The sequence below is a fragment of the Halichondria panicea genome, chromosome 2, assembly GCF_963675165.1.
Source record: "Halichondria panicea chromosome 2, odHalPani1.1, whole genome shotgun sequence".
In the NCBI taxonomy this organism is placed as follows: domain Eukaryota; kingdom Metazoa; phylum Porifera; class Demospongiae; order Suberitida; family Halichondriidae; genus Halichondria; species Halichondria panicea.
In genome coordinates, this window is record NC_087378.1 from 6,455,419 (window position 1) to 6,470,896 (window position 15,478).

Below are 15,478 nucleotides of genomic sequence, written 5' to 3' on the forward strand. Positions count from 1 at the left end.
TACACAACTCGTAATTCTGCGTGTGAATGTTTAGTGTATCTCATAGCTAGAAGGATGTATACGTCACTTTTGTGGGTGTGTTGAGTCTCAATAAGCATTAAGGAAATAACAACCATTGTGTCATAATTACAATGTATATACAGTAACATCTCCTGGTTACCACAACACCGTTAACGCCGACGCATATATTGCATGGTTCCAACGGTTGGAACCACAAAATATATAGGCGGAACTATTTTCAAAGTTGCTGCTCTGAACTGGGATAATACAGTCCAAAGAAGCGCAAAATACTAAAGCTATGGCTTGAAAGCTTAAATCATGAGCAGAATTCAGTTTCTTGCACTATGCTGTCCGTCTATCGCTACGATCAAAACAAAAGAGGGGTGGGGCTGCTACACTGTTTGCAGTTTTTGTGGATGGGGCTCTCCAGGATGATCATACTGAGCATGTGCAGAAAGCAACTAAATCTCTTCAAGTGTCTCCTAATTTTTTGTCCCGGAAATTTTTCTTTGGAGGTTGGCACCTATGCGTTTCAATGCCAGGAACCTACCAATAGCTTTGCATGTGAAGTACCGGTGTGTGGGAGTTTATCCCCGGTTTTTATTTTCGCGTTATACTGCTCTGCACTCGAAAAACGCGAAATTTTGCACCTCACGAAAATTTCCCGCTATACGGTATTATAGCTAACTCAGCATCTTTGTGGGGTCTTATATGAAGTATCAACCCTAAGGATGCATGACATTACTCATTTCAAGTAAATCGATGTATTTATGTAAAAATGTAGTTGGGCTTGGCCCCACCCTGGACGTGAACGTAGGGTTGGGCACCACTGCAATGTCAGGTTTGTTCCACGGTACTTAGCTTTAGGGTGTGGCTAAGCATGAATATGATTAATTCCAAGTGGGCGGTAACTGCAAAGCTCAGTTAGAATGCTACTGCAGGAGTCATTCTTGCATACCACTAGCTCTAACTGACCTGGCGTGTTCCTGGATCAAGCTGGCTTGTCTACTATTGTTGCATTTTGATTTAATTACTAGTTACTGACTCGTTCATGAGCCACGCCTTCAGCACTTGAACTCTGCAATCTGATTGGGCTGCAGCAGCAGGAACAAACCTGACATTGCAGTGGTGCCCAACACATTGCAGTGGTGCCCAACCCTACGTTCGCGTCCAGGGTGGGGCCACGCCCAACTAGTAAAAATGTGATTATTTGTGCAAATCTGTGTGTGAAGATTGAGCTCTGAGTACGCTAAGATACTCGTGTGATAATAAATTTGTTGAGACTAATTGAGCATTTGTAACCTAGCTGCTTGAGTATACTTAAAATGTGAGATCCGGTATGCAATGTATAGTAGTATGTACGTACTGTATAATAATTATTAATGTACATCACTATTAGGTGTTATAATTGTTAGTACACAGTGTTTGCATGCGCTTCGATTTTACTGTTACTGCATGTAAGTAGTAGAGTGAATGAACATAAAGTTGTGCTTGAATTTCATTAAACAAGCTAGGCAATACAAGTTAGTAGCTATATATAGTCTGTACACAATTAAGTCATATAATCTCTATGATTTCCAGTTTAGTAGGTATAATGCCATATTCATCAGTAGTGAATGGCAACACATTTTGGAGAATTATTGTTCCACACACCAGCTCTGCACACACGAATGCTGGCCCCAACAAGGTTAAATCCCAAGGCGCAGCTGTACTTAGCCACCTGGCCAAAGTGTGTATCAGTAATCTTCACCCACCCATTCTTGATTTTGGGTAACACTGGGCAGGTCTTTGCTGCATATTTGGAAATGTAAATAAAAATCAGAAATCAACCAGGTTTTTACTCACCTTTGCAAGACGGAGCTTCTCCTGTCCACTTCCCACTGTCCTGACACTTTCTCCATCCCACACCCATGAGATCATACCCAGCATTACATGAGTAGTCAGCTCTGTCTCCTGGTTTCCTGCCGCTAACACGTATTTTGCCGAATTTTATAGCTTTAAGTGCTGGACAAAGAATTCCTAGAACAGAGTTTGTAGATACTTTATCAAAAAGCATTTCATAAAAGTCATTTAAGTCATACTTTTACAAGTTGGAGTTTCTCCCGTCCATTGTCCGTTGTCTTGACACTTTCTCCATCCCACACCCTTCAGACTGAACCCATCATTGCAGGAGTAGTCTGCTCTGTTTCCAGGGTACCTTCCCCCTACACGCACTTTGCCATTAGCTGGGGCAATCAAAGCTGGGCACTGGACTCCTAAAGGTAGTGATGAATACATAAATTATGGCTGCTAACACATTGAAGCAGTTCACTCACTTTCACAGGTTGGGGCTTCTCCCTTCCATTTTCCATTGTCCTGACACTTTCTCCATCCCACACCCTTCAGACTGAACCCATCATTGCAGGAATAGTCGGCTCTGTTTCCAGGGTACCTTCCCCCTACACGCACTTTTCCATTAGCTGGGGCAATCAGAGCTGGGCACTGGACTCCTATATAAAGGTAGTGATGAATACATAAATTATGGCGGTAAACACATTGAAGCAGTACACTCACTTTCACAGGTTGGGGCTTCTCCCATCCATTGTCCGTTGTCCTGACACTTTCTCCATCCCACACCCTTCAGACTGAACCCATCATTGCAGGAGTAGTCTGCTCTGTTTCCAGGGTACCTTCCCCCTACACGCACTTTTCCATTAGCTGGGGCAATCAGAGCTGGGCATTGGACTCCTAAAGGTAGTGATGAATACATAAATTATGGCGGCTAACACATTAAAGCAGTTCACTCACTTTCACAGGTTGGGGCTTCTCCCGTCCATTGTCCGTTGTCCTGACACTTTCTCCATCCCACACCCTTCAGACTGAACCCATCATTGCAGGAGTAGTCGGCTCTCTTTCCAGGGTACCTTCCCCCTACACGCACTTTTCCATTAGCTGGGGCAATCAGAGCTGGGCACTGGACTCCTATATAAAGGTAGATGAATACATAAATTACGGCGATAAACACATTGAAGCAGTACACTCACTTTCACAGGTTGGGGCTTCTCCTGTCCATTGTCCGTTGTCCTGACACTTTCTCCATTCCACACCCATGAGATCATACCCAGCATTACATGAGTAGTCAGCTCTCTCTCCTGGTTTCCTGCCGCTAACACGTATTTTGCCGAATTTTATAGCTTTAAGTGCTGGACAAAGAATTCCTAGAACAGAGTTTGTAGATACTTTATCAAAAAGCATTTCATAAAAGTCATTTAAGTCATACTTTTACAAGTTGGAGTTTCTCCCGTCCATTGTCCGTTGTCTTGACACTTTCTCCATCCCACACCCTTCAGACTGAACCCATCATTGCAGGAGTAGTCTGCTCTGTTTCCAGGGTACCTTCCCCCTACACGCACTTTGCCATTAGCTGGGGCAATCAAAGCTGGGCACTGGACTCCTAAAGGTAGTGATGAATACATAAATGATGGCTGCTAACACATTGAAGCAGTTTACTCACTTTCACAGGTTGGGGCTTCTCCCTTCCATTGTCCATTGTCCTGACACTTTCTCCATCCCACACCCTTCAGACTGAACCCATCATTGCAGGAATAGTCAGCTCTGTTTCCAGGGTACCTTCCTCCTACACGCACTTTTCCATTAGCTGGGGCAATCAGAGCTGGGCACTGGACTCCTATATAAAGGTAGATGAATACATAAATTACGGCGATAAACACATTGAAGCAGTACACTCACTTTCACAGGTTGGGGCTTCTCCTGTCCATTGTCCGTTGTCCTGACACTTTCTCCATCCCACACCCTTCAGACTGAACCCATCATTGCAGGAGTAGTCTGCTCTGTTTCCAGGGTGTCTTCCTCCTACAAGCACTTTGCCATTAGTTGGGGCAATCAGAGCTGGGCACTGGACTCCTAAGGGATTAGTGTCAATTATGGCGGTATACACATAGAAGCAGTACACTCACTTTCACAAGTTGGAGCTTCTGCCGTCCATTTTCCGTTGTCTTGACACTTTCTCCATCCCACACCCTTCAGACTGAACCCATCATTGCAGGAGTAGTCTGCTCTGTTTCCAGGGTGTCTTCCTCCTACACGCACTTTGCCATTAGCTGGGGAAATCAGAGCTGGGCACTGGACTCCTAAAGGTAGTGATGAATACATAAATTATGGCGGCTAACATATTAAAGCAGTGTACTCACTTTCACAGGTTGGGGCTTCTCCTGTCCATTGTCCATTGTCCTGACACTTTCTCCATCCCACACCCTTCAGACTGAACCCATCATTGCAGGAGTAGTTTGCTCTGTTTCCAGGGTGCCTTCCTCCTACACGCACTTTGCCATTAGCTGGGGCAATCAGTGCTGGGCACTGGACTCCTAAAGATTAGTGTCAATTATGGCGGTATACACATAGAAGCAGTACACTCACTTTCACAAGTTGGAGCTTCTGCCGTCCATTTTCCGTTGTCTTGACACTTTCTCCATCCCACACCCTTCAGACTGAACCCATCATTGCAGGAGTAGTCTGCTCTGTTTCCAGGGTGTCTTCCTCCTACACGCACTTTGCCATTAGCTGGGGAAATCAGAGCTGGGCACTGGACTCCTAAAGGTTACAGTGATGAATACATAAATTATGGCTGCTAACACGTTAAAACAGTTCACTAACTTTCACAAGTTGGGGCTTCTCCTGTCCATTGTCCGTTGTCCTGACACTTTCTCCATCCTACACCCTTCAGACTGAACCCATCGTTGCATGAGTAGTCTGCTCTATCTCCTGGCTTTATCCCTGATACTCGCACTTTACCGTCTTGAGGCGAACTGAGATCAGGACAATTCCTTACAACAGCTGTAAGGAAGTTATATAGAGCTAGTAATACAATTTTGATTTTAAGAGCATTTTTAGTCAGTCCAGAAGCTTACGTTTGCATACTGGTGGTGGGAAACTCCAAACGCCAAGCTTTTCCCAAAATTTTAAGCTGAGTTTGCAAACAGATTGGGTGTAGCCCGAGAGCTCATATCCCTCATTACATAGGAATACCACTTTCCATCCGATGGGGTAGTGAGATTTTACAGGGCGGAAATAACCATTCTCTGGAGCGACAGGAGCACTGCAAGTTATTGTTGGCACATATAGGGCTGTGCTCTGACAGGTGAACACTGCTAAAATCACTGAGATGGATACAGCAATGTGCACCATTTTGTTGTCTGTTGTAAGATGAATGGAGTTTTAAACTCTTAGGATACACTTTTATACCTGTCACAGATAACAATTCCATTGTCCTTATCATGTCTACAGGTTTGTTGATTATCAAATTATAGAACCCTTGAACTGTTGCTTTTCTGTAGATGAAATAGTTATAATGTATAGACTCAAACTATAACAAGATTTAATTAAGTGACTTCTATTATGACTATAATTATACTATCACCCTTTTTCACTTTTACTTTAGCCACAAGTTAACACCCTCTCTTTGTCTACCAGCTATTCTTTGGCTGACTCTTATGTAATTGCGTACCGTGTTTTCTAACAAACACTTCTTTGTAGACCATCTGCACAAGACCACCCATAGCTAATGAACCACATATTGCTGAGTAATGTGTACAGACTATAGCCGTCAGTAAAAATATACAAAGAAGTTTTTCACATCTGTGCCTTTTAATTTTATAAGGTGGCTTTCAGCCTATGTTTTCAAGTTGTTTCCTGGCTTATACTGGCTATAGAATTTATAATTAAGCATACGGGTGTCGGAGGGTTTGCGTTCTCCCTTGTAGGATGTCCCCCCCGGACATCTGACCATAAGGTAGTGTGTGCCCCCCCCCCCCGTGTGTGTAGTAGCTATCAACAGAGAACAAGGTATGACTGTATATGAGTTTTGTAGATCTATGCATGCTCACCACAGATGGTTTCACAGCACAATACAAAAAGAAATGATTAAGGGAAATGGTCATGAGAAGTGTGTGTGTGTGCTGAAGGCTTTAGCCACTAGTTAACACCCTCTCTTTGTCTACAGCTATTCTTTGGCTGACTCTTATGTAATTGCGTACTGTGTTTTCTAACAAACACTTCTTTGTAGACCATCTGCACAAGACCACCCATAGCTAATTAACCACATATTGCTGAGTAATGTGTACAGACTATATAGCCGTCAGTCAAAATATACAAAGAATTTTTTCACATCTGTGCCTTTTAAAATGGTGGCTTTCAGCCTATGTTTCCAAGTTGTTTTTCCTGGCTTATATACTGGCTATAAAATTTATTTAAGCATACCGGTGTCGGAGGGTTTGCGTTCTCCCTTGTAGGATGTCCCCCCCCCCCGGACATCTGACCATAAGGTAGTGTGTGCCCCCCCCCATGTGTGTAGTAGCTATCAACAGAGAACAAGGTATGACTGTATATGAGTATGCTCACCACAGATAATAATAATTATTGTTTCACAGCACAATACAAAAAGAAATGATTAAGGGAAATGGTCATGAGAAGTGTGTGTGTGTGCTGAAGGCTAAACTGTACTTGTCAGCTAACCTAAGAAACTATTCTATAAACATGTACCTACTTACTTAATGTGACACCTAGAGAATGAATGTTTAAAATGAAACGAACATACATTGTCCCCACTAAAGTTGTTATAATGAAGCTTGACTACATGACCTTGTTACAAGGCTTGTACAGTTTTGATCTATTGCAGGCATTTTGTTCCATACATGAGTGATTCTGTTGAAGTAGAAGTGTTCTTGCAGGTTACTCTCACATCGGACGTGTTTCAAGGTAATTCTGTCTGATGATCTTGTGTTCAGATTTTGTATTGTAACAAACTGTAACACATTAAATCTTTCCGTTATATTCTTGAGAGAATTTACTCATAAGAATTTAATCATAAGAATGTGATATCCGACAGTTCGTAGTAGATACCCATGGTTCTTATAAAAGGAGGCGGTATCTCTCAAGAAAGTACTAGTCAACATACTCTAGCAGCTATATAGAGCATATTAAAGGCAGAAAAAGGATCAATTCCATGGCCATAGCTTCTGCAACATGTTAAAAGCTAGACGATCCGATCCTAGACTAGTGTATAGCTAGATATACTCTATACTCATGCAATACATTTCATCATTGCTTGTCGTTGGAGTATGCACAAAGTTCTAGCTGTCAGCTGCAGGTATTAAATACTTATTATGTAATACTTATTATACGCATGGCCCTATATACTGATAAGCAACCTAAAACGACTCAGCCTGGGTAATGATACCTGAATGGAGCTACTGATACTAGTATAATGCTAGCCGGCCAGAATTAATTTACTATTCAGTAGGCCATAATATAGCTGTAAGATAGGGTGGGGGACATACTACCCTAGGGTCAGATGTCCGGGAGTCATGCACATTGTACCCTAGGGACAGCTTAATGGGGGACTGTCAACACTATGATACCTGTATCACAAGGTAATTTCACAAGGTAATTTCACTTTATACAATTATCTTCCAGAAACTACAAGTATAATTCTTTGTTTATTCACATCATACTTCAATGTTCTGCAAGTTCTTGGATCACTTGTATAGTTTAACTTGAATCTGAGCTCGAGTTAGAGCTGCTCGAATCAGAGCTGCTCGAGTCAGAGCTGCTTGAGTCAGAGCTGCTTGAGTCTGATTTTGATTCCTTCCTATCATCACATGATGGAGTATCCCCAGACCAGTGACCGTTAGCCCGACATTTTCGAACTGCATGCCCACTCAGTTGGTATCCATAAGAACAGTCATAGAATGCCTTGGAACCAGGTGTAGTGGTCCAGAATTTGACAGATCCGTATTTTGGTTTGGGTGGAGGGCCGCAGTCCACACCTGTTGCATAAAAGTATGCATGCAGGGTCACTGATTGTGGTGCGGGCATAAAATACAGGCTACCTTTTTTGAGAAACCCCATGCAACTCAGCAAAATATAATTTGTACCCACGTTTACAAATAGGTGCTTCTCCAGACCATTTCCCGTTGTCTTGACACTTTCTCCATCCCACACCCTTCAGACTGAACCCATCATTGCAGGAGTAGTCTGCTCTGTTTCCAGGGTACCTTCCTCCTACATGCACATTGCCATTATCTGGGGCAATCAGAGCCGGGCACTGGACTCCTAAAGTTTAGTGTGACGAATACATAAATTATGACAACAAAACATTGAAGCAATACACTCACTTTCACAGGTTGGGGCTTCTCTCGTCCATTGTCCGTTGTCCTGACACTTTCTCCATCCAACACCCTTCAGACTGAACCCATCATTGCAGGAGTAGTCTGCTCTGTTTCCAGGGTACCTTCCTCCTACATGCACGTTGCCATTATCTGGGGCAATCAGAGCTGGGCACTGGACTCCTAAGTTTAGTGTGACGAATACATAAATTATGACAACAAAACATTGAAGCAATACACTCACTTTCACAGGTTGGGGCTTCTCCCGTCCAATGTCCGTTGTCCTGACACTTTCTCCATCCCACACCCTTCAGACTAAATCCATCATTGCAGGAGTAGTCTGCTCTGTTTCCAGGGTACCTTCCTCCTACATGCACGTTGCCATTATCTGGGGCAATCAGTGCTGGACACTGGACTCCTAAAGTTTAGTGTGACGAATACATAAATTATGACAACAAAACATTGAAGCAATACACTCACTTTCACAGGTTGGGGCTTCTCTCGTCCATTGTCCGTTGTCCTGACACTTTCTCCATCCCACACCCTTCAGACTGAACCCATCATTGCAGGAGTAGTCTGCTCTGTTTCCAGGGTACCTTCCTCCTACATGCACGTTGCCATTATCTGGGGCAATCAGAACTGGGCACTGGACTCCTAAGTTTAGTGTGACGAATACATAAATTATGACAACAAGCAATACACTCACTTTCACAGATTGGGGCTTCTCCCGTCCAATGTCCGTTGTCCTGACACTTTCTCCATCCCACACCCTTCAGACTAAACCCATCATTGCAGGAGTAGTCTGCTCTGTTTCCAGGGTACCTACCTCCTACATGCACGTTGCCATTAGCTGGGGCAATCAGAGCTGGGCACTGGACTCCTAAAGTTTAGTGTAACGAATACATAAATCATGAAAAAAATGAGATCAGGAAAATTCCTTACAACAGCTGTAAAGATATAGCTATGTAGATCTAGCATTATTCTGAATTAAAAACGTACGTTTGCATACTGGTGGTGGGAAATTCCAAACCCCAACTCTTTTCCAATATTTGAAAACGAGTTTGCAAACAGATTGGGTGTAGCCCGAGAGCTCATATCCCTCATTACATAGGAATACCACTTTCCATCCGATGGGGTAGTGAGATTTTACAGGGCGGAAATATCCATTCTCTGGAGCAACAGGAGCACTGCAAGTTATTGTTGGCACATATAGGGCTGTGCTCTGACAGGTGAACACTGCTAGAATCACTGAGATGGATACAGCAATGTGCACCATTATTCAGTTTGCTTTTCAGTACTGGAGTTTACTATGAAACTCTAGAATGGGGGTGGTGCAGTACTTTTATACCTGCACCACTGAGGACAATTACCTATTGTAGTTGTCCTTATCATGTGTCTACAGCTTAATACGCTTCAACATTCACCATTAATTTGTTACTTGCATTTCATAAGTATTATGACTGAGATTTGTCAGTTTCACTTTGACTTAGCCGCTAGTTTCACACCCTCTCTTTGTCTATAGCTATTCTTTGAACTGGAGATTATGTAATTAGTACTGCTTATCTTGTTTATAAATAAACACTGTCTTGTTTAGGTGTCGGACCACCCATGCATGACAGCTAGCATAAAATTTAACCATCTGTTGAATTTAAATTTAGTTTTATGCCAGGAAATTCTCACGACACAAGTACGTAGTAGTTCCATCATAGTCACAATATTGCCTCATTCCCAGCCCAATTAAAAACTATTGTGGTATCTCTGTCAACACAAGCATACAACTCCAAACTCCTTTTTGGAGTGGTAGCACTATTAAATAATTCCTAGGCCACTCCCTCGGTAGTGTCATATTGTATGACCTCTACTAGTACATTGTCAGGGGTACATTGCAGTCACAATTACTGCCTTATTCCGCCCAATTTCTCACTAAACAAGATGCTCATAGAGCATTCACCCCGTGTATGAGCTTCATTGCACAGCAGCGAAACATCAAATAACTTTTTACCGTAATGACCTTATTAATTAGTGATCATGAAGATTGTGAATCTAAGCATTCGGTATCTAGAAAGCAACGATTAGATCGATTATAAATTTTTCGTCTTCGAAGATCGCCTACAAGTTTCAACTATAATTATTATTTTTAACTACTGTCTCATTTAATAGCAGTTAAAGCAGTCCATGAAAGTGTCTAGTTTGCTCAAACAGCTCACTTTTGTGTCCACACACACACAACGATCACTATATACCCCTGTTGTGGCAAACTAGAGAGATTGATCATCAATATAGACCATGCATATGCTTGCAGTACAGCTTTCTTGCGTTAAGCACAATCCTTGTATCTGTTTTAAAATTAGTGCAGTTAGCAATCACAATAACGGCATGTCTCAATTAAATTGACAATTTACAATCAGTTTCATAAACATCAATCACTGTATAGCAAAAGATTGTTTATCACTAGTTATGTACTATGTTCTTAAAAGTTCTTAGTTCTTAGATGTGGTTCAGTAGATCGCGAGTCCTAATAATGCCTCCTCGTACATGATGGAGTACGTCCAGACCAGTAACCGTTACCCTGGCAAAATCGAACTGCGTAACCACTCAGCCGGTAGCCATTAAAACAGCCGTAGAATGCTTTGGAACCAGGTGTAGTGGTCCAGAACTTGACAATTCCGTAGCTTGGTTTGGGTGGACGGCCACAATCCACACCTGCATGCACAAATTATAGTACAGATTATTTGTATATACACTGATTCATATATAGGCAGGCTTGAACTGACAAAAATGCATGTGTAAATATTGCTGTGCCTCCATGCCATCAAAAGTGGCAATTTGATCATGAGATGGTTCAATAATGCCATGTATGGCAACATGATTGTCTCATTAAAATCGCCACATAATTATACTTTAATTGCCTCATTTTTGCCAGATATAACCGCTATACGGTATCTTGACACCATAACTATAAAATCTATCTGATACAATAAATCGTAAACCTACGTACGTTTACAAGTAGGTGCTTCTCCAGACCACTCTCCGTTGACCTGGCACTTCCTCCAAGCCGTTCCAAACAACTTGAATCCCTTGTTACAAGAATATTCGGCAGTGGAGGACGGAGTTAGACCAGTGACTGTCACCTGACCATCCTCAGGGTCATCCAGCTTAGGACAGATGATAGCTGAATCAAAATGAGCAAATGGAATGTGATGTGAGGAAAACTTCTTTCATTGGTATCTATAGTTGATTCGATTGCAAAGAATTCATACCTTTGCAGATAGGTGCCTCTCCAGCCCAGCTGCCGTCCTTCTGACAGAGTCTCTTGCTGGATCCCACCAACCTGAATCCATCGTCACAGGTGTACTTTGCTATGGTTCCTGGCAGATTGTCTCCATCATCCACAGATCCATTCTCTGGATCCTGCAACGTAGGGCATCTGATCTCTGTAAGATAACAAATGCAATTTATATTAATACTTCACTCTAGTAAAACAATTTTAGTCTTACGTTTGCAGATAGGTGCCTCTCCAGCCCAGCTGCCGTCCTTCTGACAAGGTCTCTTGCTGGATCCCACCAACCTAAATCCATCGTCACAGGTGTACTTTGCTATGGTTCCTGGCAGGTTGTCTCCATCATCCACAGATCCATTCTCTGGATCCTTCAATGCAGGGCATCTGATCTCTGTAAGATAACAAATGCAATTTATATTAATACTTCACTCTAGTAAAACAATTTTAGTCTTACGTTTGCAGATAGGTGCCTCTCCAGCCCAGCTGCCGTCCTTTTGACAGGGTCTCTTGCTAGATCCCACCAACCTGAATCCATCGTCACAGGTGTACTTTGCTATGGTTCCTGGCAGATTGTCTCCATCATCCACAGATCCGTTCTCTGGATCCTTTAATGCAGGGCATTCGATCTCTGTACGATATGTTTCATAACATATCCAGTTATTACCGTAAAGCAATTGTAGTCTTACGTTTGCAGATAGGTGCCTCTCCAGCCCAGCTGCCGTCCTTCTGACAGAGTCTCTTGCTAGATCCCACCAACCTAAATCCATCGTCACAGGTGTACTTTGCTATGGTTCCTGGCAGGTTGTCTCCATCATCCACAGATCCGTTCTCTGGATCCTTCAACGCAGGGCATCTGATCTCTGTAAGATAACAAATGCAGTTTATATTAATACTTCACTCTAGTAAAACAATTTTAGTCTTACGTTTGCAGATAGGTGCCTCTCCAGCCCAGCTGCCGTCCTTCTGACAAGGTCTCTTGCTGGATCCTACCAACCTAAATCCATCGTCACAGGTGTACTTTGCTATGGTTCCTGGCAGGTTGTCTCCATCATCCACAGATCCATTCTCTGGATCCTTCAATGCAGGGCATCTGATCTCTGTAAGATAACAAATGCAATTTATATTAATACTTCACTCTAGTAAAACAATTTTAGTCTTACGTTTGCAGATAGGTGCCTCTCCAGCCCAGCTGCCGTCCTTTTGACAGGGTCTCTTGCTAGATCCCACCAACCTGAATCCATCGTCACAGGTGTACTTTGCTATGGTTCCTGGCAGATTGTCTCCATCATCCACAGATCCGTTCTCTGGATCCTTCAATGCAGGGCATTCGATCTCTGTACGATATGTTTCATAACATATCCAGTTATTACCGTAAAGCAATTGTAGTCTTACGTTTGCAGATAGGTGCCTCTCCAGCCCAGCTGCCGTCCTTCTGACAGAGTCTCTTGCTAGATCCCACCAACCTAAATCCATCGTCACAGGTGTACTTTGCTATGGTTCCTGGCAGGTTGTCTCCATCATCCACAGATCCGTTCTCTGGATCCTTCAACGCAGGGCATCTGATCTCTGTAAGATAACAAATGCAGTTTATATTAATACTTCACTCTAGTAAAACAATTTTAGTCTTACGTTTGCAGATAGGTGCCTCTCCAGCCCAGCTGCTGTCCTTCTGACAAGGTCTCTTGCTGGATCCCACCAACCTAAATCCATCGTCACAGGTGTACTTTGCTATGGTTCCTGGCAGGTTGTCTCCATCATCCACAGATCCATTCTCTGGATCCTTCAATGCAGGGCATCTGATCTCTGTAAGATAACAAATGCAATTTATATTAATACTTCACTCTAGTAAAACAATTTTAGTCTTACGTTTGCAGATAGGTGCCTCTCCAGCCCAGCTGCCGTCCTTTTGACAGGGTCTCTTGCTAGATCCCACCAACCTGAATCCATCGTCACAGGTGTACTTTGCTATGGTTCCTGGCAGATTGTCTCCATCATCCACAGATCCGTTCTCTGGATCCTTCAATGCAGGGCATTCGATCTCTGTACGATATGTTTCATAACATATTCAGTTATTACCGTAAAGCAATTGTAGTCTTACGTTTGCAGATAGGTGCCTCTCCAGCCCAGCTGCCGTCCTTCTGACAGAGTCTCTTGGTAGATCCCACCAACCTGAATCCATCATCACAGGTGTACTTTGCTATGGTTCCTGGAAGATTGTCTCCATCATCCACAGATCCGTTCTCTGGATCCTTCAACGCAGGGCATCTGATCTCTGTAAGATAACAAATGCAGTTTATATTAATACTTCCCTCTAGTAAAACAATTTTAGTCTTACGTTTGCAGATAGGTGCCTCTCCAGCCCAGCTGCCGTCCTTCTGACAGGGTCTCTTGCTAGATCCCACCAACCTGAATCCATCGTCACAGGTGTACTTTGCTATGGTTCCTGGAAGATTGTCTCTATCATCTACAGATCCGTTCTCTGGATCCTTCAACGCAGGGCATCTGATCCCTGTAAGACGTTTCATCAGTTATTAATAATTCCCTCTAGTAAAACAATTGTAGTCTTACGTTTGCAGATAGGTGCCTCTCCAGCCCAGCTGCCGTCCTTCTGACAGAGTCTCTTGCTGGATCCCACCAACCTGAATCCATCGTCACAGGTGTACTTTGCTATGGTTCCTGGCAGATTATCTCCATCATCCACAGATCCATTCTCTGGATCCTTCAACGCAGGGCATCTGATCCCTGTAAGATGTTTCATCAGTTATTAATACTTCCCTCTAGTAAAACAATTGTAGTCTTACGTTTGCAGATAGGTGCCTCTCCAGCCCAGCTGCCGTCCTTCTGACAGAGTCTCTTGCTGGATCCCACCAACCTGAATCCATCGTCACAGGTGTACTTTGCTATGGTTCCTGGCAGATTATCTCCATCATCCACAGATCCATTCTCTGGATCCTTCAACGCAGGGCATCTGATCCCTGTAAGATGTTTCATCAGTTATAATACTTCCCTCTAGTAAAACAATTGTAGCCTTACGTTTGCAGATAGGTGCCTCTCCAGCCCAGCTGCCATCCTTCTGACAGGGTCTCTTGCTGGATCCCACTAACCTGAATCCATCTTCACAGGTGTATTTTGCTATGGTTCCTGGCAGATTGTCTCCATCATCCACAGATCCATTCTCTGGATCCTCAAGATTAGGGCATTTGATCACTGTAAAATCATTCTGCTTAATACAATGCAAATCTTATAATAGTGTGTAAACATACATATGCAAGTTGGGGCTTTTCCACTCCATGTACCATCCAGCTGACATTTCCTAGAGCTCTGCCCACTTATTTCAAAACCATCGTTACAGGTGTATACTGCCTTGGTTCCAACACGATTGTTACCATCATTCACAGCACCATATGCAGGGGGAGTCAGTTTGGGGCAGAAGATTGCTGTATCAAAAACCAAAAATATGATCTTTCACTGTTATTCACAATAGAAACAACCACTCACGTTTACAAACAGGTGGAACACTGGACCATTTCCCGTTGAGCTGGCATTTTGCTGTAGAGCTGCCCACGAGGGTGAATCCTCTGTCACAGGTATAGGTTGCTTTTGATCCAGGTGTATTTCCAGTCACGTCTACATCTCCATATCGGGGATCGATAAGGTCAGGACACGTGATACCTGAATAAAATGTAGAATTAATGCAGTTTTGGGTTATTAAAGTGTTATTATTGATTGCCCGTACATTTATTTGCTTACTAACTCACGCTTGCAAACTGGAGTGTCAAACTTCCACACTGCTTTTCTTAGGCTCTGGCTGTAGATACATTTGGTGAAACTGTATCCTTTCAGCAAAAAGCCATCTCTGCAAGAGAATCTAACAACCTTTCCGATTGAGTAGAAGTTTTTCTGAGGGTAGAAACTTCCGTAACCTGGAGCATCAGGGGGGCCGCAGGGAGGAAGGTAGGTAGCGGAGCTCAGATACACACAGGACAGCACAACTGCAATCAACATCATAATTGACGCCATGTTTGCAAAAGTGATA

At 43.1% G+C, this 15,478-nt stretch overlaps 2 protein-coding genes across 8 annotated transcripts; both read right to left on the reverse strand.

Annotated features, from left to right (window-relative positions):
• Nucleotides 1-1,447: 1,447 nt before the first annotated feature.
• LOC135332211 (sushi, von Willebrand factor type A, EGF and pentraxin domain-containing protein 1-like) lies at nt 1,448-9,496 on the reverse strand. Its single transcript, XM_064527577.1, has 16 exons — nt 9,162-9,496; nt 8,869-9,042; nt 8,643-8,816; nt 8,407-8,580; nt 8,172-8,345; nt 4,191-4,364; nt 3,730-3,903; nt 3,494-3,667; nt 3,260-3,433; nt 3,024-3,197; nt 2,788-2,961; nt 2,554-2,727; nt 2,316-2,489; nt 2,082-2,255; nt 1,846-2,019; nt 1,448-1,791 (listed from the first exon to the last, which is right to left on the reverse strand). Exons 1-16 carry the CDS (start codon nt 9,436-9,438, stop codon nt 1,607-1,609), a joined length of 2,898 nt encoding a protein of 965 aa, XP_064383647.1. The 5' UTR covers nt 9,439-9,496; the 3' UTR covers nt 1,448-1,606.
• Nucleotides 9,497-10,518: 1,022 nt separating this feature from the next.
• LOC135331055 (sushi, von Willebrand factor type A, EGF and pentraxin domain-containing protein 1-like) lies at nt 10,519-15,462 on the reverse strand. 7 transcript variants are annotated; one of them, XM_064526082.1, is made up of 19 exons: nt 15,201-15,462; nt 14,941-15,114; nt 14,706-14,879; nt 14,476-14,649; nt 14,244-14,417; nt 14,011-14,184; nt 13,778-13,951; nt 13,541-13,714; nt 13,309-13,482; nt 13,072-13,245; nt 12,835-13,008; nt 12,603-12,776; nt 12,366-12,539; nt 12,129-12,302; nt 11,897-12,070; nt 11,660-11,833; nt 11,423-11,596; nt 11,161-11,334; nt 10,519-10,865 (listed from the first exon to the last, which is right to left on the reverse strand). In XM_064526082.1, the coding sequence occupies exons 1-19, from the start codon at nt 15,460-15,462 to the stop codon at nt 10,678-10,680; spliced, it is 3,408 nt and encodes a 1,135-aa protein (XP_064382152.1). In that variant the 3' UTR covers nt 10,519-10,677. The 7 variants fall into 7 exon arrangements, with proteins under 7 accessions (XP_064382152.1, XP_064382153.1, XP_064382154.1 ...); XM_064526083.1 differs by lacking the exon at nt 13,778-13,951; XM_064526084.1 differs by lacking the exon at nt 13,309-13,482.
• Between the last annotated feature and the right edge of the window lie 16 nt (nt 15,463-15,478).

Bases quoted from the DNA above. Each gene is read 5' to 3' on its own strand.
- LOC135332211 (XM_064527577.1), bottom strand. From the start codon at position 9,438: ATGGTGCACATTGCTGTATCCATCTCAGTGATTCTAGCAGTGTTCACC. The intron at 3,668-3,729 runs GTGAGTGTACTG...ACCTTTATATAG, and splicing joins AGAAGCCCCAACCTGTGAAA to GAGTCCAGTGCCCAGCTCTG. The intron at 2,490-2,553 runs GTGAGTGTACTG...ACCTTTATATAG, and splicing joins AGAAGCCCCAACCTGTGAAA to GAGTCCAGTGCCCAGCTCTG.
- LOC135331055 (XM_064526082.1), bottom strand. From the start codon at position 15,462: ATGGCGTCAATTATGATGTTGATTGCAGTTGTGCTGTCCTGTGTGTAT. The intron at 14,650-14,705 runs GTATGTTTACAC...ATGATTTTACAG, and splicing joins AAAAGCCCCAACTTGCATAT to TGATCAAATGCCCTAATCTT. The intron at 14,418-14,475 runs GTAAGGCTACAA...AACATCTTACAG, and splicing joins AGAGGCACCTATCTGCAAAC to GGATCAGATGCCCTGCGTTG.